General features: G+C 47.7%; 1 protein-coding gene across 15 annotated transcripts in view; it reads left to right on the forward strand.

Annotated features, from left to right (window-relative positions):
* Window positions 1–25,776, forward strand: part of LOC117892502 (potassium voltage-gated channel protein Shaker) — a 106,003-nt gene that overhangs the window by 48,087 nt on the left and 32,140 nt on the right. For 2 of the 15 annotated variants that reach the window (XM_034798812.1, XM_034798822.1), the window contains exon 1: window positions 15,245–15,480. The exons of 12 other annotated variants lie outside the window; for them this stretch is intronic. In XM_034798812.1, the coding sequence (XP_034654703.1) occupies window positions 15,302–15,480 (179 nt within the window). In that variant the 5' untranslated portion in view covers window positions 15,245–15,301. Of the gene's footprint in view, window positions 1–15,244; window positions 15,481–25,776 lie in introns of those variants that run through there. One more of the 15 variants, XM_034798880.1, reaches the window with a different exon arrangement.

Raw genomic sequence — 25,776 nt, forward strand, 5'->3', positions numbered from 1 at the left:
CCAGTCAGAGTGCAGCTCGGGGAACTCCATCGCTGAAGCCATCACCAGAGCCTGAACCCGCCAGAGCCATCAGAGAATGGAATAGGAGCCACTGCAGCAAATCGCACGTGCTTGCTTCGGTCGCAACTTCGGTTTGCCGTCGCTCCTCAGTTCGCTTGGTTTGTCGGCTCCACATTTGTTTTTGGGGGAGGGGGGATTTTCCTCGGTCTCGGCTGGGGCCACGGGGCCTCGGGCCTGGCCTCGGCCTCGGTCAAAGTCTCGGCTTTAGCCGCTCGTTGTGGCTCGTTGTTCGTATTCGGTTCGGCTCTGGCGCTGCTTTCTGGTTTCTGGTTGTGGCTCTGGCTCTGGCGCTGGTCTTCCAGCTGCGGCAGCGACACTCTTTCTGGCGTTCTGTTCGGTTCAGTCGTCGCAGTCGCAGTCACGTCGTCACAACGTATTCGTGCATCGCGTTCCGCGCTTGGCGGCGACTGTCGTCTGTCAGTCAGTCAGTCAGTCAGTTAGTCAATCCGTCAATCCGTCACTCAATCCGTCAGTCAGTGAGTCAAACCAACCAAACAACCAAGCAACCATCACTCATTCAGTTAGCGACCAGTCCAGCCAGCCAGCCAGCCGTCAGTTAGTCAGTCAGTTTGTCAATCTAACCATCCATCAGTCAATCATTGAGTCAATACTTTAAAATTCAGTTAGTCAATCTATCCATCAGTCAATCAATCTATGCGTCAGTCACTGAGTTAAAGCTTCGTTTTTTGTGGTTTTTTTTGTGTTTTTTTTTTTTGGGGAAAGTTTCTCCCCTTGCCGCAGTTAACTCCACCTGAGCGAGAGCATGGGCTGGGGGTAGTGGAGTGTGTGGATTGTGTGGAGAGTGTGCCAGAGCTTCACTGATGTGGCATGCAGGGGCAGAGTCGTGCTGCAGGTGCGTGCCGCGTTGCCGCGCGTGATTCCCGTTGTCGTAGCCGTTGTTGCCGTTGTTGCCGTTCCCGTTGCTCTTGTTGTTCTTGTTTGTTTGTTGTTTGTTCAAGTGTTTTCCAAGTTTCCATTTTTGTCAATTTTTTTTACTGTTCGTTGCATGGTGCGTGTGCCGGAGAAGAGACATTCGCAAAAGGTGTTCGAAAACCCGCTTAAAAGCCGCTCAAGAAGCAGCAAGCAGACAGGAGCAGCCAGGAGCCAAAAGGATCAGAGCTGAGGCCCACATCCCGCACCCAGGCCATAACGAGCTGAAACACTCATCAAGCATCAAGCCAGAAGCGGCTCAGCTTTCACCTCTATCTGTGTCTGTGTCTGTGTCTGTGCTTCTGCCTCTCATTCTTATTCTCGTTTGCCCACTCTTGCACCCAGATCTACGCCCACTGTCGTCCCTGTGGAAAAGTGTGTCTGTGTTTGGTTGTTTACCTTAATTAATGCACTGGCAAACGGTAAACGGACACAGAAACACAGGGAGAGAGAGAGAGAGAGACACACAAACACAGTCGGAAAGACACACACACAGACAGACACAGAGAGACACAGACAACATAATTTGCCTTTGGGGCGCCACTCCAATCCACTCCAAGCTGCAGCCTCGAGCCGTAGAGTAGAAAGAGTAGCAGACAGAGGCCTAAAGAGCTTGCAGCAGGAGGCAGGAGGCTGGAGGCGGGAGGCCCAAGAGCTGGAAGGACGAACAGTGCATCTGCGGGGCAGAGTTAATTAATATTTTAGCCAAGAACCAAACAGAACTGAACAACTCCAGTGCTGGTGCTGGTGCTGGGAGCTTACATAAGCCTACTAGTACTTCAGTTTCCATTCCTATTCCCCGAACCATTAGCAGGCTTCGCCACTTGCCACATGCCACATGCCGCTTGCCCCTTTCCGATGCCAATTCCAATTGCTTCTTGTTTCATTTTTGGCGAGGCTGAAAACAGAAAAAATATTTTGCAAAATGGGAAATTGCTCATACGACGCGTTGGCGCCGTCAAAAATGAAACAGTTCAAGGAATGCGCAGTTGGCAGGGGGACGGGTGGCTGGCCAAGGCGAATTAGAATCAGTGCTGAAGGGGAGAAAGAGAGTCAGTCCCGAATTGGAGTCTCAGCCGAAGGCACAGGTCGGGGAAGTCTGTGAAGAATCAGCCAGAGTCGGCGAAGAACCAAACAAGAAGAAGCGCAAGCAATAAAGCAAAATGGGGGCCACAGCAGGGGGGCACAGGGGTGGGGGGAGCACAGGGGCACATTAAGTACGTGTAGAAGTACGAGTAGCAAGCAGGCAGGCTAAGGCAGCAGCTGAAACAAGAAGCAAAAACAAGAAAAACAACAAAAAGTTGACCCAATTTGCAATTCTAAATCGAAACCAAAGTCAAAGCTATACAAAAATAACAAAAGAGCGAGGGAGGGGGTTAGAATAGACAGAGAGAGAGAGAGAGAGAGAGAGAGCAGAGAGAATATTGTTTCAAATGCAAATTTGAAATTATTCAATCCCTGCAGCACACTGCACCGCACCGCGCCCACCATCGATATCCGCCACCAAACTGGCAACGAACTCATTAAAAAACTTTTAGTGTGTGTTCCATAGAATGTGGTTGGCAGTCTGTAATCCACTCGGGCGTGCGGCACAATCTGCCTGCCTCTCGACTGCCACCTGACTAATTACGAGTCATGCGAGTACTCGTAATCATCTGAAAGTATGTCCGAGGAAGGCCTACTCCACCGATGCTCGACTCCGAGAACAGGCTGACACTTCCAGCTGTGTGTGTGTGTGTGTGTTGGTTCTTTTCCTTTTTTTTGGTGCAACCTTAAACTGACAGCTTAACTGACAGTTAACCCAAATAAAAGTTGCCTAATGGAATAAATAAATTAACTAAATACCGAGGCCAAGACTCGCAGCGGAGCACTCGAGTTGCAGTTTGTGTGAGTCCAAAGGATTGATACGGACACGGTAATCCGTAAACGACTTTAAGACAGCATTTTCTTTTCTTTTTATAAGGTGAACAGTTCTAGCAGAGAATTATCCTCTTTTGAAGCATACGTTTCCCTTCCATCTGCAATTATTATTGCAGAAGCATATTTTCTGCTCTGTTTTCTTCTCCATGTCCTTCTGCTGCGCTGCTGTTGCTCCCATTCGTCTTCCCATTGTGTGTGTGTTTCCGCGATTAGATTCAAGAAGTTTGACTCGCACACGCCAAAATTAATTGGGCACTTGAGGAGTTTGAAGACGGAATGAATGTATGGGGTGTGTGTGGAGGGTGCGCGTAGATGTTCCGTGACGTGACGGCTCGACAGCACACAGGCACAGGCTTCTTCTGTTAACCCTTACCCTAAGCCCCCACTCGACATACCTACCCCAAGGCCCTCAGCTTCATCCATTGTTACTCTGTCGCTCCTCTCGCTCTCTCTCTGTGTGTGTGTGTTTGCTACTGGAAGTCTGTAATGTTCTAGGCAACTGATTTATTTTGATTGAACTTTGCATGCAACCAGCTGAGGCAGCAACACACAGAGCGTGAGGGCGAAGGAGCAACAACTGGCAAGTGAAAACATCATAAAACAAAAGCAGTTTGCGGTGGGAATACAAAAGAGTAGGAGAAGGTGGCTCAAAGGGTGTGAGAAGTATGTGTGTGTGGGGTGAAAGGGGTGTAAAAGGCAGAAGGGCTGTAGGGGCAAGGGGTTGGCATGGTGGCAGGAGAAGGGTGCAAAGTGGCAGTATAGATTGTAGGCCATTCGCACGCACATTCGCCGCTTTTTAGGCGCCGAGAGACGGCTTAGCCCTTGGCTCAATCGTAAATGCGTTGTACAGCCGGCTCCCTGTTCCCCCCACACCACCCCTCGCTACTGTTTGTGAGACGGGGTTAAGTGGTTATGGCAACAGTCTTAACGCCCAGCCGTTCTCCCGCTAATAAATCCTCTCGACTCTCCCTTTCAGGAAGCACTCAATAAGCTCCGCCAGAGCCTGAGAGTTGCAGAAGACAGAGAGAGGGAAAGGGAGAATCCCTCGCATCCATCTCTCTTAGTTCTTGTCTTTGTTTTAGACCAAGCCTTTGGCTTAGCTGGAGTCTTTGTCTGTGTCTTTGTCTGTGTCTTTGTCTGTGTCTTTGCCTTTGTCTTTGCCCCTGTCTCTGTCTTTGTCTTGGCATACTGTGTCTCTGTCTTTGTGATGGGATTTGGCTTAAAAATTGGAAAGTTGAAGCTCGTCTTTGGACCTGTGTCGAATGTAAGCTCTGCTGCTCTTCAAGTTACTTCAAGTTACTGTAAGGAATGCGTGGCGAAGTTAACCTGAATATTTGATTATTTAACTGCCAGTTAATAGTTATGCTCAACAGGAGGAGCATGGAACTGAGGGGTTTCTGTGGCGTAGATACATAAATTGATTGATACAGCAAATGAATTATTCAAACAATAAATTGTACGCGTGCCAGTAAGCCTTTTAGCACTTCATTTCATTTCCTATCATTTCATATGTGAAGTGGCCCCGGGGTTGTGCCTGGTGCCTGTGTCCGGTGCTTTGTGTAGTTGCTCCTCTGGCACAAGTTTCTTTCAGCATTTATGTATGTGTCAGTGCCACTAATTACTTATTATTTATGAATGCAGTCGGGCAAAACGAAAGGCAAAGGCAATTGACTGCCACATAAATTCGTTTTCCAAAAGAGTTTTCTTAAGCAGAGCAAAGTGCTTTAGCCGTACTCTTATTTATTTGTATTTGAGCCGCACACACAATAAATGAGATGATCCCAAACAACAACAAGAATGCCTGCAAAGTTTATCCTTCTCTCTCACTCGCTCCCTCTCTGTGCTGTCTCGCTCTCTTATGCTGCTGTTCATTTAGTTTTTGGCTTAACTGCCGCTGATTCGGCCATATACGATGCATATGGATGTATGCTTAGCTGTACATATTTACGTACATGAAAACATATGTACATACATACATATGCCTGTGTCTACCCATTATTTATGGCTATATATCTAGCTACCAGCTCATACCCTTTAGCTTTGTGCATAGAAATTGTAAATTATTTGCTTGTCTAGGATCTGCTGCTGCTCCTGCAGCTCCTGCTGCCTGCTGCCAGTCGATTTTTGGGGGCAGGCTCTGGGAGTGGGCCATGGTCTGATTCCGGTGGTTCTCTGGCCAACATTCAACGCGTTCTACGCACTGCGGCGCTGGCGAGTTTTGCTTTTTAATATGCTAAGGTGCTTGTGTGTATTAGTGTGTGTGTGCCTCCACCTATACTCCGCTGTGTGTGTCTGTGTGTGTGTTGTGTCTGTGTGGAAATTGCACGTGCTCTGCGTGATTTTAATTTGAAACAAACATGGGGCAAAAACTCACACACGAAGAGAGTCGAAATTTATGTGTGTCAGTGTGTGTGTGTGTTCTTTCCTTTTCGATTCTTTCGCTTGGCTTTTAAGGTTTCTCTCGCTCGCCCTCTCTCTCTCTCTGTCTCGCTTTCTGTTCTATTTTTTTTGTGATTTTTGTGAGTTTTTCTCTATGCTTCCGCTGTGCATTTTGCGGCTCCGGCTTTTCACGTTTTTATTTGGGTTTTTCCGTTCTTCTCTCACTTTTATTTCGGTTTTTATTTTTTGTTGTTTTTATTTTTATTTTCTTCCTTTTTGTATTGTTTTTTTGCGTAATTCTTTTTACGACTCAACAAGCAGCAGAAATATAACTACAACAACAACAACAAAAGGCCACCAAAAAATACAAGCAGAGAGACTGAGAGGGGGGAGAAAATTTATTGATCTGTGTGGAGGGGCCGCTTCGAAGCCAATTCGAAGGTCAAGCATACGCACTGTGGGCCACCATCACCGTCACCGTCACCCCTGCCATTGGTGGGAGGCTTTGGATAGACAGGGGTTTGGTTTCTGTGCTGCAAAAGAGTTCTGCAATGTTATGCAAACATATGCAGCAAAACCCGACAGTCAACCTACCATCCAGCCCCACAATCTTCCCTATGGCCTACGGCACTCTGGCGGCCTGGTGACGTCATTGTAAATTATTTTGAAATTTGGTGCCCAAAGGGCCCAAAAGCAGAGATCGAGAAGCAGGAGCAGAAGCAGAAGCAGCGAGAAGCAGCTGCTGCAGCAGCTCAAAGCGGAAACGGAAGCAGCGACGGGACAGGCAGGCAGCAGGCCACAGCACGGCAAACAGAACAGAGTTCACACACAAACACACACCAGCACACACACACGCACATGCATGTAGGGTGGGGCGTTGGGTATGGCCACTGCACTTGCCTGCTCCTCCTGTTGTTCCGTGTCAAACATTTTCATCCACTTGTTCGCATTATCCTTCCCGACAGCGGGACAGCGGACTCAGCGGGTGGGAGAAAACTTCAAAAGATGCCGCCAGCAGCCGCACAGCCACAGAGCCAGCGAGGAAAATTGTAACAATTGTGTGAACGATGTACGCGGGGGGAGGATGCAGTGACAGTGACAGGGAGGGGGAGGGGAGAGCTAGCTGGCTAGAGGCAGTTGGGTTCAAGTGAAAGCCAAATCCGTGCGACCCAAACGAGCGAAAATGTGAGAGGGAGGGAGGGAGGGAGGTACGGAGGATTGAAACAGATTGAAATGGCAATAAACAGGGCAAAAGGAAATTGCTTCTGCGGTGATGCCAACCGAATCCTGAGTTACCCTCTCAACGGAATATAAACTTGTCTCGACTCGGGGCGGACTACGGATCGGTAGATCTATATCGATATAAATCTTCGTTTAGGATCGCTGAGAAATCTAACAGCACTACAGCCAGTTCCCATTTAATCCGTGCTAGATCTGCAATCACTTTGGATCTATCCAATCAAATAAAAATCAAATCAAAGTCCCAGCCAAAACGAATCTCGAATCTAGTTGGACGCCGAGGAATGAAGAGTGGAAACTTAAAAAAAGAGCATTCTATTCGACTGAAGTATAGCTATCGGCAAAGGCTTTGCCTTTACTGCATCCCTACAGCACTCTGTCGCCTCTGCTGCCATCACTGCCACCACTGCCACGTTGTCTGTGTCCGCTTCAGTTGCCGCAACAACAACAGCAGCAACAAAAATGCTTTTCAAATCATGCAGAAAATCGCAAGAAAAAAAAACCCAAGCAACAACAGGGCATGCCCCAAAGACGACTGAAGGCACACGCACATTCTTATTTCTCAGTTTTTTGCCAGCTTTTTGGTTGCCTCTTTTGGCTCCTTTTGCTTCGAATTTGCTCCTTTCTTGCTGAGCAATGAAATTTCATTAATGCTTAAATAGAAATTCATTTCGCATTTCGCAATCGATTAGCATTTGGCCTTTTGGCCACAGCCCAGAGAGTGGTAGCAGCTCCTTTGAGCGCTGTGGGAATGCATTTCAATTATGCACAAGGAACTGCATTACACCTTCCAGTTATACATACCCGACAACCCACGACAAGCCCACAGCCTGCAACCCATAACCCGCCACACACCATTACCATTGCCATTTCCATTTGCATTTCCATTCACCCCAAATGAAAATCGTTTCCAAGTTGAATAAACATCAACAGAAGGAGGAGAAGGGAAGTCCGGAACTCATTTTCGCTCGCATAAAATGAAAACTTTCTACCCAGGCTGAAGCCTATGAAGAGTCGCTGGGAAAACAGAAGCTCTACACAAATCATTCTTTTCACTAATTAAAAATGTTCCTAGACAACGGCGAATGGCAAATGGCCGCTGCTCGATAGTTGAGAAAATCTTCGCGGGGCAAGGAAACGTTTCAGTGTGATCCAGTTTCGAGTCTATCGATGGATATGTCATTCACTGTGTCCTGGTTGGATATTCTTCACCTGCCTTAACCGCAATTGTGATACGGCACGGGAGGGCAGGAGTGCGGGCAGTTCGAGCATACTTTACATTGCCCATACGCCCCATTGGACATTGAATGCGCACACGCCCCTCGCTTGTGGAGTGGGAATGGGAGCGGGAAAATAATTAATAGTTTCGCATAATTGGAATAATTGCAGTCGCCGTAATCGTCAGGGTCTTCTTCAGGGGCTGGGTTCATTTTTAAATAAATTAAATGCAATTCGAATTCGAGCAGCTGCATGCACGTGGTCAGGGCAGGGCGCTGACTGGCAAATTAAGCGAAAATAAATGAAAAGTTAACCCAAAGCAGAGAAGAGAGCGGTAGAAGCTTGGGTAAAAGCAACTGCAAAAGAAACATCAACTGAAGCAGAAGAAAAAGGAAAACTAGAAGACGAAGACGAAGCAAAAGTCGAGCAAAACGAAATCACAAATTAAATAAAATTAATTCAAATGGCTGAGGGAAAGAGCAATGAAAAAAACAACAAAATGGGAGCTGAAGCAACGAGAAAACAATAAAAAGAAGGCAATAAAAATTAACATAAAAAAACGGCAGAATGGCGAATGTCAAGCCACGGGCCGTAGCCGTAGGCACTGCTGTTGCTCTAGCTGTGGGTCTATAAAAACCATATGCCCCCTGGCCGTACATTCACACCGGGACACACAGGTGTGTGCAACACACTGCCCGGACCAAACGGAAGTTCCAGGCTGGCGAAATATCGGAGAGAAGGAGTGGGGTAGGCAAAATCGATACAGGCAACAACCACATGCAACAACAGCAACAACAACAGCAGCAGCAAGAACAACAACATCATCGTGTGCGAAAAGAAATGCAAAAAAGAATCAGGATACCATTGCCGCCGCAGGGGCCAAAGGACTCTTTCGTGGAAAGGCTTTCCGCACTTAATTAAAACTCTGACGGTGCAGGGCAGAGGAAAAGAAAAATGGTGTGCCAGGTGGCAAGTAGCAGGTGGCAGGTAGCAGGTAGCAGGTGGTGGCACCTCATCGAACCATCACCATCACCCTCTCCCCCCGGCCCTCCTCCCTCCTTTGAGCTCATTGATTTCCATTGCACTTAGCCTAATTAAATTTGTGCAGCTTAATTTTTCGTCATCGATTCGAAAATCATTCATTTGCATACGAGTATGTGGTGCACACTCACACACACACACTCTTTGTGTGGCTGTGTGTGTGAGAGTTCATTAAATTGAACGCAGCAAAAAACTTTCACATGACCAGTCGACAAATTTTGAAAGTCACGTGCCGCCGTCGAGTCATAACTCGGCACAAAACGAACAAAAAGCAACACGAGCAAAAGGTTAGCCGAAGCGGCACATACCCCTTGATATTCGACAGATATATGGGCAGCTATATGCAGGCTTAAAACTGCTGATTTATGTTTATTCTACGCTCCTCCTTGGCCTGCTCCCAAATCAGTATGCCCTTTCCTACACGTCATTTTCTCAGAGGTATTTGCTAGGCAGTCAGTCACTCAGTCAGTCCGTTTGTTCAGCTTACAAGTGTCCACCCAGCGCCAGCGCCAGACAGCAGCAGGTTGGACGGACTTGGAATAAAAAAAATGAGAAAGCGCCAGAGACAGGTAGACAGGGGGAATGGCCTTTTGGGGGCAGAAACAAGAGAAAGACAGAGAGATAGAGAGAGAGGCGGACAGGGGGAGAGTCAACTCGACTCCGACACGAAACTATAAATGTTAATAACCAGCAACATTGTTACTAGTTCCTTTTTCCTCTGCGCCTCTTCCTGCTGTCTGTCGAGGGGGCATGGCGGCAGCTCCAGGTCAGTCCTGAAGTCCTCGCTCTCGCTCGCTCTCTCTCTCTGCCTGTCTCTGAGTGCTGGGCATGAAACTATTCGAGGCAGTTCTAAAACTAAACTCAAACTTAATTGTTCGACTCTGGCCTGGCCCTGTGCTCCGTGCTTTGGGCTCTCTGCTCTGCCCTGCTCTGCTCTCTGTGTGGCATGCCCCGAAACAGTGGCTCGCCCTTGTAGTTGCTGCTGCTATTGCTGTTGTTGTTTCCACATTGTTTTATTTGCTGCCCTTGTTGTTTGTGTGTGTGTGTGTGTGTGTGTGTGTCTCTCTCTGTTACATTGTTGTTCCTCATTGCCTGCTGGCTTTGGTCTGTTGGACAAAAAAAGTTTTAATGGTATTAGCAAAGCCAAAAATAACACACACAAAATGTTGCCCAATCGACAACACTATAGGGAACGAACGAGCACACGTACACACACACACGTACACTCTGGCCATGAGGGGAATTTAAAAATCCATTGCCTACTTTTTGGGGCTGGCTGGGAGCTTCGCCTTTGCCTTTGCGTTTGCGTTTTGGGTTGGTTGTCTTTGAATCCTTGCGCTACACTTGATTTCAAATTGTGGTAAATTAATTGTAAAAACCCACAGCTTAACCCTGACTGGGGGCTAACGACCACCACCACCAGCACCCCCCCTCTCTGGGGCTGGGAAAAGGTGACGGAAACTCCAAAGTGCTCTGGGCAGGAGCACACACATGCGACACGCGTGAGACTATGTATCGTATGTGAGTGAGTGCCTCTCTGTGCGTGTGTCAATTATCCCTGTCACTTTGGAGGAGTAAGGGAGGAGGAGCAGCACGTGTGTGTGTATGTGTGTGTGTGTGTGAGAGAAGGCCAGCAAAACTGTGACTTTGTCAAGCAGTTTTAGCAGTTTTATGAATTCAAAAAGGTTTGACCAGAATGTCGGCAGGGCAGCGTGGCAACGGGGCAGTTGGTCTCCTAATTTCTCCTTTGTCTCCGAAACAATAAAGCACGAGGCAGAGGCATTCGATCCTTCGCATTGCATTGCAGATGCAATGGGCAAAAATTTGGCATAGCATTTCTGCCAATGAACTGGAGAATTTTCCACATTTCGGGGGCAGCTTGGAATTTAAATTGGAATTAAAACTACAGAAAGAAGAGATATTGGGAAATGAGGAGAGAAACAAAAATTTCGATTAAATATTTGCCTACAAATATAATAATAAATGTGCATACATAACCATACATTTACATACATACATAAGCACATGCAGTGTGGCAGCTCAATAGAAATACAACCAAGAGGGAGAAAAAAGCCAAAAGAAAAACTGCCACAAATAAATGCTGCAAAATAAGTGAAGCAAATGTGTGCGTGTGTGTGTGTGTGTGTGTGTTGAATGCAAAAATTGCAATTTCACTGCAGACATTTTGTGTGAATTTTTAATTAAAAACGAATTAAACGCCACAGCCACACCCACCGCCCAGACTCTGATACGAAACAACTTTCAAGTGCTGCCTGCCTGCCTGCCCGGCTGCCTGGCTGGCTGGTCACAAGAGCAGCTTGATAATTTCCATTAGCTTTTCCTCAATTGCCAGCTGAATATTTGGCTTATTTAGACATTATTTACGCGAACTCTGAAACCTAATTGGTGAGAGGGAATGTTAAGCGCAGTTTTGAGCTCAAAAATTGGCAGCAAGGCAAAAATTCCTCACTTTGCCGCACTTTGATTTGTTTACACTTCGGGATATGGAACTTTGCAGCCAGTAAGTGGGTGGAGGTGGCTCGGAGTGGGTGCAGCTAGCTTTTCCCATTTCTCTGGCTGCCCTGACCAAGGGGAATGACCAGGCACGCACGCAGCGAATCGCGTTTTTTCCCTCCATTTCGTTTATATTTCCTCTCTGTTTCGGTTGTTGTTTTTCTTGGTGTTTTCACCGCACGACGTCAGCTTTGATATTTTGTCTGTCATTTCCAATTTATTGGGGGGCTCCCTGCCTGCCACTATTCCTCTCTCCGTTTTGTGGTTTACCCAACCTTTGGCCAACGCCTAACCCTAACCCCACATTAACTTCCCACAGCGTTTCCCCCCTCGCCATCGCATTGGCATGTCCGCTGTCACTTAGGAATCGATAAATGTTGTATTTGCCTCTGGTAAATGATTTTCGTTTAGTTTGGTTTTTCGTTTGTCAATGCCTGCGCGCTCTCTCCCTCTCTGTCTCTCCTTTGCTCTGTGTGTCTCCACGGCTTCAATCCATTTGCACTCTGGTTGCATCTCCTGGCGGCAAATCAATCAATCAGAATGTTCGGAGGGCAACCGCAAGCGCCGCAACCGCAACCACAAAACAGGCAAACCACCATCCTTTCCACTCCTTGTGCCACAGCCACACCTCAAAGACTTCCCGCAGATTAAGCAGCTTCCCCTCCTTCCACTCCCATCCCAATTTTGTGCCTGTTGTCCCCCGTGTCTTGTGTGCATAAAACAATAATTTGTGCAAGCGAAAATGCTTGGAAATGTTTATGGCACCACGGGGATCTCTCAACTATATGTTCATGCTGCTCTGCTCTCTATATACATATACATATACAAATACAAATACATATATACTAGCAGAGTGCATAAATATAGCCACAAAGAGAGAGAGAGAGAGAGAGAGAGCGAGCGAGAACGAGCCTGGGCACCCGTTCCCAGGGAGACAGAGCGAGAGAGCGGCTTGTCATTAGTTTGAATAATTTAGTTTTTTGTGAATTTTGGAATAGATTTTATCTGCTTGTCAGACAAACAGGAAGCGAGTGTTGAGGCAGTGATCCTTAGCGTGCTCTTTAGACTGCTGTGTGGCTGCCTCTTGCCTGTCCCCCTCTTGCCTTTGTCTCTCACTTTGCCTTTGTTTATTTATTCGTTTCGATTTCCGTTTGAGTGCATCCTTTTTGTGCGGTTTTTCGTGCTTGAAATTGAAATGTTAAATTTCCTGAAAATGCAATTTTCATATGTTAACATTTTGCCAATTGCAAACCTCCACTTGTTCCGCCATTAGCCACGGAAACCCACTGAACACAGACTATCCAAACCCATTCAAGTGCCACTCCCACTCCCACTCCCACTTGCCACGCCGCTTTTACCTGCCACAAATGCCACAAATTTTACCTGTTGTCCGAACAATGTGCAAAAAAATACAAAAAACAAAGGGCAGGGGGGAGAGCTGCTGCGGCGCTGGAAGAGCGCATTAAATAAGCATTCTGAGAGCAAGGGCCACGCCCATCCAGCCACCATTTAAGCCGCCATATCGCCCCCGCCGCAATCCCCTTTAGCCGGTCATGGAGCTCGCTTTGTTTTATTGCTTTCAAATTAGCACAAAACTCAATTAAAGTCAGAGGAGGAGAACGAGAAGGAGGAGGAAGTGCGGTATGGGGTGTGTGTGTGTGTGTGTGTACGCGTTGAAGTGCATCCAAGCGCGCATACACACACACACACACACACACACACACACACGAGTCTCATTTAATTAAGTTGATTCTAATTTAATAACGAGTTGAATGGGTCTCTTTTTGGCAGAAAAGTTCCATTCCCCATTCCCAGTCGCAGTCGCAGTGCCAGTCCCATTCAGAGTTCCACGACCAGCATCCCTGTGGCATGTAACATGCCGCATCAGATTCAGATTCAGATTAAAGATAATTCTGATGAGCAGAGTAATTGCCACAGGAAGGAAGGGAATGCTGAATGCTGTTGGAAAAATTGCAGATATCCGAATGCAAAATAAATTCCAGAATTTATGTGATTTGGTGGGACAAGTGAGGGGTCTGTCGTGGGGGGCGTGGGAATTGCATGGCAAATATTTAGCTTGCAGCTGCATTTAAATACATTTCTTGTAAATACTTCAGTGAATATTTCTCTGAATACTTCTCTGAATACTTTTGTGAACACAAAGAGGGGACAATGGATGGCATTTCTGGCATAACTTTCAGCCAAGGGATGGATGCATCTGGCATGGGATTTCACACGGGTTGAGCATAGGTAAAGGTAACAGACAACGTGGAATATGAGCTTGCTTGTAAGCACCCCGACAGTGTCAGTGTCACAGTCACAGTCAGGCAGCCCAACCCACACCAGCCATTCCACCAAAATCGCCCAGACAACAGACGGCGCCCTCCCTCTATTCATTTCCCTATTTTCCCTACACACACACACACACACACACACGAAAGCATGGCCAGGGCAGTGCGAGAGTGGGAGTGAGAGCTATAATTGAATGGCCATTGGACTTGTCCCTCGTTCTGGCCCTGACCTTGCCGCTTGCCGCTTGCTGGGACTACCTAGGGGCCTATGCCCCGCCATTACCAGCGCGTCTCTGTCTCGGTCTGTGTGTGTGTGTGTGTGTGTGTGAACCACCTGCCGCTTTCCTTTGCTGGTATGAGTTAATGCGCTTACATGAACAGGCATCGTCAACGCAAGTGTTTGGCATTGCATTTTAAGCCTCTGTGCAGCCGGCCAACTGTCACTTAATGGCTGCACCCCGAGCACCGGCACCCCCATAGGCCAATGCACACACACACCATCGACACCCACTCGAAGCAGCACCGAAACACCCTCGAGCACCCCGGAACTACCATCTGCTGTACGAGATTAGTGCAGTGGACGAGGCACGAGGCGTATACGTGATGTGAGGTGTCGCGCATAAATCAATAAACTGCGGCCCCCCTTACACTCTCTCTCTCTCTCTATCTATGTAAGTGTGTGTAGGGGTGGGGGTGGGATATTGTTAACTCAATTTCAACACGGAAGCAATTTGCGGCACAACCCCCGTAACCCCCCGGGGCAGAACCCTTTTGGGCTTATTAAATGCCGCTTGAGTCGTCGCAAAACTGCAATTTGGCATCTTCGAAAAGTGTCAGACATAATGAGATGAGAGAGAGAGGTAGGTGCCTGCTGGCTGCTGTCTCGGATAGAGATCGAAACCCAGATGGGGGTGTGGTGGTAGAGGTAGGGCATTCTGAATTTCATTTTGATAATAGATAATGGGCCCCATTCAACATGCCACATGCTACGCGTTACGCGCTTACCGCCAAATGCCGCATTTCGGATTTGCTTTTGTGTGGCTGTATGTGTATGTGTGTGTGTGTTTCTGTGTGTGTGTGTGTCTGTGTGTTTTTCTGTTTGCCTTGGCTTGAGTTGATTTCGATTTCGATTCAATTCAATTCGATTCAATTCGATTCTGTTCGATTTGATTTGATGTGATTCACTTTCATTCAGGCTGCAGGGTTGATGGTTGGGCGGTGGGGCAGTGGGGCAGAGGTTGTGGGTTTGGCGGCATCGCCTTTTGTTTGGCTGTTTCAATCTGAGCGGAAAACAAACATCGAGTGGGCGGTGTGCGGTGTGCGGTGCCCGCAACGATGCAATTATGGGGGCAGGCATTACGCAATACGCTTACATAACCCATGCCGGTAGCCCCAAAATGTAGAAATCGATTCAAGCCCAGCACCTGTATAGGCATCAGCATGATCCTACATTCCTCATCCTAACACACCAGATCCAAATGAATATCAAAATGAATGCAGCAGCAGCAGCAGTAGCAGCAGTAGAAGGCAATGCGAGTACAATCGATCGATGCACCAACGAGTGACAAAAAGAGAAACTTTCAAGTGATACGCGGCAGTCCACAGTGTGTCCACAGTGTGTCCTCATTATAATAATCAACATAGTCGTGGCCAGTGGCGGGCGGTGCGCGTGTTTGGCGGCCATTTGGTGAACGGGTGGCGGCTGTGGCATGGCCGCCGTTGCCGGCCTCTATGGCCTCGGTGAGGATCGCCAGCACCGCAAGAAGCAGCAGCAGCAGCAGCAACACCAAAAGGAGCAGCTCGAGCAAAAGGAGGAGCAAAAGAAGATCGCCGAGCGAAAGTTGCAACTACGTGAACAGCAGCAGCGCAACTCACTCGATGGTTACGGGTATGACAAAAAACCATAAGCAAAAACTTTCATTTTAATCCAAATATTTACATAATTATGTGGAGGATACCCCTTCCGACGATACATCTTTAGATTAAGTCTCTTTTCTCAGTTGACTCTTTCAGAGAGTTATCCCATACCCGACACTCTTTCAGGTGCTTCCTTACTGTCTGTCTGTGTGGCTGCCCTGTGGACTTGGCCCCCTTTTTGCTGTTGGCAGAGTGAGGCACTCTAATCCGTGTTTCTGCAGACAATATAGACCATGCTGCCGCACAATCAAATAAAGATACAAACAGTCGAAGGCTGTGTTTTGTTGCTGCAGCATAAAGGATACTTTTACCGTTACATATGGCGCCGCTTGCGGCACTTATCCGCACCTGCCAGGCGCCCATCTGCTCGCGCCCAGTTTCCCGCTCTTGAATCTCTGGCATCTGCAGTGGGAAACTTGGAGGAACTTGTCCTAAAAGCGCAATAAACGTGACTAAAGTCAAACTAAATCAAGAACAAAGACGAGCATTGCCATTTGGGTGGGCGGGGTTTGGCGGCACATTCAAGTTGGGGCACTTGACGGAGCGAAACTTTCATCTAGATACATTTGTATCCACAGCTCAGGGAACTGGGAGCTGGCTGGGAAGTGCAGCTGAAAGCTGCCACCTCCTCCTCCATCCTCCTACTACCCTTGTGTATCCTTTGGCCAATGTATCTGTGTATCTGCATCGGCTGGCTGTGTGCGCCTTTGCCTTTTCTACCTACAAAATAAAAGAGGCAAAAAACGTAAGCCAAAATGTTATTTTGTTCAAGCTGCAAGGCGCTAAGCAGCCGCCCCGCCCCGCCACCCCGCACACCCGCTCAACTCTCCACTCCCTTACACCCTTAACCTTATATGGAGTACGCCTGCCATATACGAGTATGCTTTGAATTCGCTCAAAAGCCTCCTAGAAAACTTTTGGGCAGCCGACCGACCACACGGCACACTGGGTAAGGGGGACAGGGAACGTATAGTAGGGGTGGGGGATTTTCCAGTGCGCCATTTTCTGTTTTTTGTTTTTCATTGCTCTCAAAATTCTCTTTCTTTCCTTTTGGCTATTTTTTCTGTGTTGAAGAAGTTTCTTATTGGACTTTTGTGTGCCTTTCCTTGTGCTTAAGCTCGTATTTTATAGAATGATATTTTTTTGGCTGAATGCCAAGCAGGGCGGAGTCGAGAGTCCCGCAAGAGGTGTGGCAGTGGCCACAGTGTGCACTGTGCAATGTGCACTGAAAGCCTTTTGGTAATTACATTAAACATGCCCAAAATGCAGCAGCAATTTACACATTTCTCAGGCTTTTCCCCCAAGCCGCTTTCACACTGACTCTCTCTACCTCTCTCTCTACCTCTCTCTCTCTCTAGCAACTCCATTTGCTATTGCTGCATGTGTCTGTGTGTGTGTGTGTGTGTGTTTGTCAAGTGACGTCACAGCGCTGCAGCATTCGCCAGAAATAGCAAAAACAAAAATGAAAACTCTGTTGGCCATAAAAAGAGAGCGAGGAGAATCGGTTAAGCAGAAACATGTGTATGTGTCTCTGTGTGTGAATGTGTGGCTGTGTGTGTGCCTGTTTGTAGCTGTGTGTATGCTGCATCCTCAAGGACATTTCCACTTGTCTCTACTTCAATTTTGTTGCATTAGTGTCAGTAGCTCTGCTGCTCTGCTCTGCTCTGCTCCGTGGCACTTATTTTGGTCTGGTTTATGTCCCAGAATTTCGCTAGGCTCTGTGACCCACTGGACCGGAGACCGTATTGGAGCCATACCCGTAGCGGTAGGCGTGGCAGTCGCCTATTGAGACAGAATGTCGCGACAACGAGGAGGCGAACACAAAAAGAGGAGCGGAGCGAATGCCTGCTCGCAATTCTCAGTCACATTCTCTCCTTCGGCTCATTGAAATTCATTTAATTGCCAAAGGGGCGCGGCTGAGAATCCACTAGCAGTTCATGGCGCACTCGTTTTGCAACAGTATCATCTCTGCTCTTGCAACAATGTGGCATTGTCGAGGGGCAGCAGAGCCATCGAAGCGGCATTCGCATTTCAATTGGAGCTCCTTCTCCGGGTCCTTCTGTTGCAACTTATGAGTCTCATCGCATGTGTCTCTCGCATGAGCTGAGTGTGCGGCAAGCAGCTTAATCAACAGAAAACGATTGCAATTAATTAAGCGGGAAATATGTTCGCTGCATACTTTTTCGGGCAAGCTGTGATAAGTCCTTGGGGGAATCCTTGACTCCGTTGAGTGATTGCCGGAGACACAATCTTAAGCCGATTTATGTAGATTATCGTGGGAGGCACAGGGGCAGGTGCAGAGGGTAGGAGCAGCTGGAATACATTTCCATTTGCCATTTTGCCATTTCAATATAATCAAGCACTCGAGAGTGCAACTAATGACGTTGACAAATGCTCCGAAATGCTACCCGTATGTCCCGTCTGGCTGTGGCTGTGGCTGCAGTTGCCAACTGCCTGCCAAGAGCATCAAATGGCTGGGATGACGGTCTTCTGCCGCTGTCGCTGCTGTCGCTGCTGTCAGATAGTCTCAGAGCCGCAGACACGCTGACGACGAGCCGCACAAGCCCAGTCGAGGCGTCGCCAGAGTTTCCTCAAACGAGTCTGTATGCTTTTTCAGCTTCCAACTTCCATCCATCCAGCCATCCAGCATCACACCTCTGCAGCAGGCCAGACCAGACCAGACAGAGTCAGTTGGTCCTTTGGCTGCTGCCGTTGGCGGTCGTGCTGCAAATTAACAGCATGACACACATTTAAATCGAGCCAAGTGCAAGCGAGAGAGGGCTGAAGGATGTCAGTGGGTGCCCCCCAGAAGGCAAGCAGTGCGAACAGCTGCTCCACCTGCGTCCCAGCTTATTGAGGCTACGTGCCAGGCACTCACGTGCATTCGCACAGCAATCAGAGCCATGGAGAGCAGAGAGCGAATAAGATGGGGAAAGCCAGAGAGAGAGAGAGAGAGAGAGAGCCTTCGCCTTAGTCTTAGAAGTCCTCTAACTAGAATTATTTGATGGAGTTTCGATAAGCGCTCGTGCAAATAAATGTCGAATGCTTTTCCCTCCAACTAATCCTTTGATAAGCAATCCATAAATAATGGTCAACCGATTCTCTTTGCAGTGATAAAAGCACATAAATTGCGCCTAAATATATCCATTCATTTTATTCCGAAATCCAGAGCTCTCATTTCTCTCCCCACAAATCCATAAATATGCCCTGGAATCGCATTTGCATAATCAGTTATTAAAATTATCGATTGCCCGCCTAAACACCGCCAATAAATTATCGACAACATCGACAGTTTTGCGGGGAAAGTCCCAGACAAGGCGACCATAGAAAACTTTTCATTGGTTTTATTTTCCAAATTTTTGTTGTTTTCTTTTTTGGGAGTTTCTCGAGCGTTGGGAAAGGCAAAGGCAAAGGCCACAAAAGGCAACTTGGCAAAAGAACTTTCCGCTTGCATAATCGAGAGAAAGTGGGGGAAAGTTTTGTAAAGCGACGGAGAGATGCACTGGGGCAGAGTGGCAGCGTGGCAGAGTGGCAGTGTGGCAGAGTGGCAGAGTACGCTGCCAATATAAATATGCGATTGTTATGAAAAATCGAAGGCCAACTTTGAAGCGCCAGCCATATTTCACACTCCACCGGGCACTAGAACGTACGTACCACCCAGTGAATATATTGGAGAGAGAGAGAGAAAAAACAGAGCAAAAGATGGATGGCGGTAGCTAGAGACAGAAGAGCGGCAGAGGGAGAGACAGAGAGAAAGAGTGGCGGCCGGAAGTGACAAGCAATTTGAACGGCGAAACGATGCAGCGACGATGAGCAGACTCCGCAATCCATCCACCAATGTCCCCTGCTCCCTGCTCCCTTCTCCCACTCTCATCCACATTCAAATCTGCCACATTTGAATCTGCCTGCAGCCTGCTGGTCACTTGGTCCTTTGCTGTGTGGCGCCATTGCAGCTGCAGCTGCAGTTCGCTTCGTTTGCGCCATCAATTTTGCACGTTGTTTTGCTGCGCTGCACACATTTTTTTGGTGCTGCTGCTGCTTCCCCCCCCCCCCGTCGATGGATCCGGCATTTGCCTCATTTTTCTTTTCTGCGGCTCTTTGCTCAAAAATATGTATATTTTGTGTCCTCGCTCACTCACTCTCTCACTCACTGACTGTCGCTCCCCTAGTCGAATATTTTATGCAGTTGCTTCGGGTCCCTGAGAGGGTCCTAGGAGCCAGGAGCAGGCCCACAGCCAGCCGGAAAGTCGGCCAAAGCTGCGGGCAACATTTTCGGCACTGCCACTGACATCCTCCTGCTGCTGCTGCTGCTGCTGCTTTTTTTTGTGTGTGTGTTTTGTTTTGCGTTGTTGAATCGCTGTTGAGTTGCTGCTGTCCGTTGTCCTTCTACCAATAGCGGAATATGCAATGCGATGTGATGAGATGCATGTCTCCATCTGCCAGGGACCTGTCTTCTGTCTTCTGTCTTCAACAGAACTCCATTTCCGATGTGCATAATAAGGTCAAAAATCAAAACTGCAAACTGCAACCACATTTCGGTGCACTGTGCCCTGGCAGAGTGCACTTTCAGTTGAGTGCAGCCAGCAGCCAGCAGATAGCAATTGAGTTGTATTCCCATATTTGTTGTCTACTTGTTGTTGGTTGTGTTGCCTTTTACATATCCAATTAAAAATTCTTGTTACATGTGCACAGTGCACATAAAACCCACACACCTCAATGCAATTCTCTCTTCGAGTATTCAGTTTTTAGAATTGTTTCAGAGAGCATATGGAGCTGGGCTTTGGGCCTTCAATATTTTAGGAATTTCGATTCAGTTACAGAGGGAACTCAGTTAATTCGATGGGACAGGGTTCCCCTACAACGAATGCACACAACGAGTGCCCGCCCGGATTCTGGTCGAGTTCTTTATTGTTATCCTCGTTAAGCAGACACCCGAAATTGTGAGGCAACCAGATACCAGCAACCAGCCAGCAGCTAGCAACATGCAATCGCCTCATGCCCGTCCCTGTCCCCTATTTATGCAACACACTCTCCTTTGCACCACTCTTTCGGCTCTGCTCTGCTCTGATCTGGTGGGAATGGTTTGCCATAAATTTGGCAGCTTAACAAGCGAGCGAAAAGCACGAAAGAACGAACACAAAAAAAACACACCGAAATGCAGCAACCGAATGCAGGGGCAAGGTGCAACGTGGCAGACACAGAGAGAGTGAGAGAGAGGGCGAAGAGAATGGAGGGGGGTAGGCGCCAGCTTGGCGCTGGGTTACAAATGTAAAACAAGACACTCAAAATTTCATGAGCTTCCGCCCTCCCACCCCACACAGTTTTTGACTTTAGTTTGAGTTTCAGTTTCAGTTTGAGTTTAAGATTGGACTGCGGTTAAGTGCATTCCCGACTATGGCTACCATTATTAGCGTTGTTATCCTTCAGAACTTCACTGCCATTGCTGTTGCTGTTATGCGTGTGCGTCACTGGGCTTGTTCCCCTTTTGGCCATTGCCAAAAATAAATTCCGGCCAGGCCTCGCTGTGGCAACGCTGTGGCCCCTCTGTGTCGCCTCTTTGGCTAATTGATGGAGTCCGACTTTTGCCGCAACCGCAATTCGAGCTTCCCATTTATTACGAGCCAGTCACACACATACATATGTACATGTGTATGCGTAAAGAGAGAACGTCAGAGATATTTTGTTTGTCCTTAGGCCTACTTTTCAGCGAGGCCATAATCGATTAAGCACGCAGACTGGCAGCCACTGCGAGCCAGATGCGGAAGCTCTTTTGGATGTGGCACATATTTATGGGTGAACAGCGAGTGCAGAAAATATCAATTTAGTTCTCATAAATGTTTAATTTCCCTTGGAAATTCAATTGCAGACTGTTCGTCAGGAGCAAAAGTTTTTCCAGGATTCAATCTGTTTTTTTTTTCCTAGTTTAAGGAGCATTCCGTCGTAGTCATGGCTTTTGTTACAAAATGCAGGAATTCGTAATAAATTCTGTTCTCTGTTAATTGAAGCAGAATGCAGGACGTTGCTGCATCCTTAGAGATGCTCCACAACGGGGTTGGGGTGTGTCAAATAGCTGTTAAAATATTTCATTTTCATTTGCTGCCTGCACCTCAAGGAGCCGGCCAAGACGGACTCAAGAATGTTTGTTGTTGCCAGCCCCACCAACATTGTCCAACGAAGATTTTTCCGCTCCGTCTCCTTGACATCTTTCTAATTCTTTAAATTTAAATTGAGCTCCTAATTGAATTGTTTGCCAACTGCAACTGCCAAGTGGCAACGTTTCCGAGCAATGAAACTGAAATGAATCTGGAATGAATCTGGATTATATGTATCTATATTTCATATCTCTTGGATGTGCCTAAAACCCAGAGTTGACTTCCCTAATGGAGCGCCCTTGACTTCTATATTCGGTTGCGAATTCAATGGTGTCACTCAATCAATTGAATCCTTAATCAGTGTAGCCTTCAGTGCATTGCGCCCCCGAAGCCGAGAGTGGTCTCTTTGGTAAAGTTCAAACGTAATTTGGTTGCAGCATCCACCATCCACCATGCAGGAAGCAGCATGCAGCAGCCAGCGAGCCTTTCCACGGCCTTTTCCGCTGGCCTGACCTGACTAATTGATTTGGTACGAGTGGTGCAGGGGATACAAATACGGATACGAGGATACGAGGATACGGCTACGGATACACTCGTATCAACTCAACTCAACTCAATTTCAGTTGTTTGTCCCTGCAGCAGCAGCGATAGCCAGAGTTGCAACATTCGGCAAGCTGCATGTGGCATGGGCCAGTGGGCATCCACATGGTATATGGATTTTGTGGGTTTTGCCTGGCTTGTGGCCATGTGGCCATGTGGCATGTGGCGTGTGGCATGTGGCGGGTTAATCGCATTAGACGAGCGCGTGTGTGGCTGCAGCCTTGACAGTCAGACGAGGACGGAGGACGGACACCGCACACATCCTCCGGAACGCTTTCGTACGTCACACGGGGGCGGTGAACTGTACTGTGATGTGGGTAATGTGGGCCATGACGATGACCCTCTGGACATTTCAGCTTTCCTTTCCGATTTGAGTGCGCGCCCAGCATCCGGACAGAAAAGTCGAGGCGGAGCTTTCCGGTGCTGGTCCATGATGGTAGCTTTCCGCTGCGAAGCTGCAGGCGAGCACAGCCTCGCCACAGCTTCCGACTTCTTGGCTTGGCTCCACTGAAAGCTCGCAGTGTTGACAGTCGACAGCGTTCCAATTCCATTACATTCCAAGTGCTATAGTTGCAACGGACAAAACGGATATCTATGAAGATTATTTAAAAAAAAAAACATTTAAATTCGTGAATAAATGAACGTGTTATCGAATGAGTCTTCTGTCTGTTGAATACATCTATATAAATTCTTACACGCGCTTGCTCTCGCTCTCTATGGCCATCATTAGCAGCTTTTGACAGCTGAGCAGAGCTTTATTCATTGACAAAATCTGGACAAAGCTGCCAACAGCGCAGTGGAAGCCTGGAATGGCACTGGCGCTGGCGCTGCCTGGATGCCCGTAAGCGCGTCTGTCGCCTGACAGCTGACAGGCGACGGTGCTACCGTGGAAGCTTCCAGCTCTGCCGTCGTACTCAGCTGTAAAGCGCGTGGCGCGCAGCATCAACAAAAGCGCAGCGGAGAAGAGCAAAGGCAGAAACAGAAGCTGAAGCTGAGGCTGAAGCACAGGCAGAAGCAATAGCAGAAGCAAAGATGGGAGGAGGGAAGGAGGGAAAGAGGCAAAGAGGGAAGGGAGTGAAGCACACGAAACGTGAAACGAACGGAACTGAAACGAACGAAGGCGTCGCTAGCTGCTCCGTTGAACCGTTGGACCGTTGGCGGCACGCTTCAGTCTCACGCAGCCAGCAGGTCGACGTATACCGTTAGCCGTGTGTACCGTGTACCGTTTAGCCGTTTAGCCGTTGCGCCGTTCGCCGTTCCATTGCCAATTCGTGGTGTGGCGTTCCATATACTGCCGCGGGGCAACCGAGCAGCAGCAGCAGCGACAGGCGACAGACGATAAACGAATTACGAATAACGGGAACGCGAAAGGCGAGAAAGAATAAAAGTCGAACAGAGTTCTGGCTTACGGTAACACACACTAAAAAAAAAAAAAAACCGAAAGCGAAAGAAAGAAAGGCACAAAGAGAGAATTGAGCAGCCTGTTTTTTTTTCGCTTCTATTTTTGTTGTTGTGAGTGCAAAAGAAAGTGAAGAAGCAGAAACCAAACCATGAAGAAAGCGCGAAGAGAATGCTGAAAACGAGAAGAAAGCGGGAAGCCCGAAGCCCGAAGGAAATTCGAAATTAGAAATAAGTGCAAATAAGTGTGAGAAGTGGGAGAGAAGGCCGCAGAGAGTGGAGCGGAGTGCCACAAAAGGCGGCCAAAATAATCGAAGCTAAAGGAATAGGCAAACAGGGAAAAAGGGAAAGGCAAAGGGAGAGCGTGGCTGGCGTAAAGAAACAAATTTAAATGAAGATAAATGCAATGATAAATCTATAGATAAATCTAAAGACAAATCGAATGATAAATACAATATATAAAATGACCAACCCCCCGCCACCATGCGAGTGTTTAACCTTGACACATCAAAGACATCAAAACTCAAGAGAAAGAAAAGAAATTACACACTAAATGCCTAAGTAGTAATCGTGTATAGTATTTACACATCTATCTGTATCTGTTTCTGTGCACAAAACGCAGCCAGAATAAATAGAGGATATTGGTGGATGGGACAGTGGATGGGTGGCCAATGCTGCGAGAATGCCCCCGTTCCGAGCATCGAGCATTCCTGTGACATGCCACACATTTCAGCAATAAATCGAACAGCAGAGACAACAACAGCGCAGAGCAGAGCAGAACAAAACAGAATTGTATTTATAACCAAATGAAACTAAACAAGTGGCCGCTACCAGAGGCAGAGTAGAACAGTGGGCACTGGCACTGACAGTGGTATCTGTGGTATCTGTAGTTTCCATCATAACATATTGTCAACTCAGACACACACGCACACGCATACGGGGTAGCCAGAGAGAGAGAGAGAGAGAGAGAGAGAGAGAGCGAGCGAGCGAGACAATGGCAGCGGGAAAGAGAGAGACAGCGAGTTGGTGGGAGAAAGTTATTAAGATGCCAAACAGCTGAGTAGGCATCTCCTCCCATTCCACTGGCAGTGCCAGTGGCAGTGCCATGAAGAGGCATACCTGAAGAGCAAGAAGCAGAGCCAGAGTCAGAGGCAGTGGCAGTGGCAGAGGCAGCAGCGGTAACAGTAACAATTCCGCTGTAAGCAATATTTTTGAGGTATATCCTTCTTAAGGACGTTCCAAAGGCAATTTGCTTCTGCTGCTGCTTCTTGTGCTTCTGGTGCTCCTGTCTGTGTGTGTGTGGGCCTGCCCCACTCTCTATCCACAGCATTCCTTGCTCTGTGCTTTGTGTTCATCTTCTCGCACAGACACAGCCACAGTCACACACGACAAAGCAAAAGCCAGCAACAAAAAAAAGACACAAAAAAAATACGAATGCAAAAGAGAATGGGAATTAGGCTGTGGATGGGGGCAGGACTCTGCGAAAATCTCTTTAAAGGGTAGCAAGAAAAGAAGAAAGAATGAAAGAACTGCTTAGGAATTTTGTTTAGCCTTCAAAAATATAACCCAACAATCTTCATGGAAATGCTCTAATGACATGCCGGGAGAGATGCTACGAATACTCCATGAAACTCCAAACCTCGGCCCAATTGTACTCTTAAAGATACATCAAGATTGCAAATGGAAATCGAGCTAAATGATGTATGATTTATGTTGGTTCAAGTATTATTAATGGTCGTTCGCTCCATGACCATATTTATGGGCAATTCGGACACACACCACACATGGAAAGTACTGCCCAGAAGTAAGAGAAAATCTGTACCCTCTGTGTGCGTGTGTCTGCCAGCACAACGTACATATGTACATATGTATGTGCAATGTATGCACTAATCATACGCCCTGTTGGCCCTGCAATCTGGACTGCAATTTGGCACCAAATCCCGCCCTATCAGCTTGCAGAATCTGGCCAAAATCAATTAGAGGTCAGAGGTAGGGGCAGAGGCGGAGTCCGCTATTCATCTGCCGTTCATCTGCCGCTGCAGGCTTTTCACCTGGCTGCAATTTGGCAGTCGCTGTTGGCAAACGCTCAATTTCGTGTCACCAGCTCACCCTGGTGTCCCCCACCGGCTGACCTTTGAGCGATGCCAAAAACACACTCGCTTCAGCAACCGATTGAT

This window comes from Drosophila subobscura, chromosome A, assembly GCF_008121235.1.
Source record: "Drosophila subobscura isolate 14011-0131.10 chromosome A, UCBerk_Dsub_1.0, whole genome shotgun sequence".
NCBI lineage: Eukaryota > Metazoa > Arthropoda > Insecta > Diptera > Drosophilidae > Drosophila > Drosophila subobscura.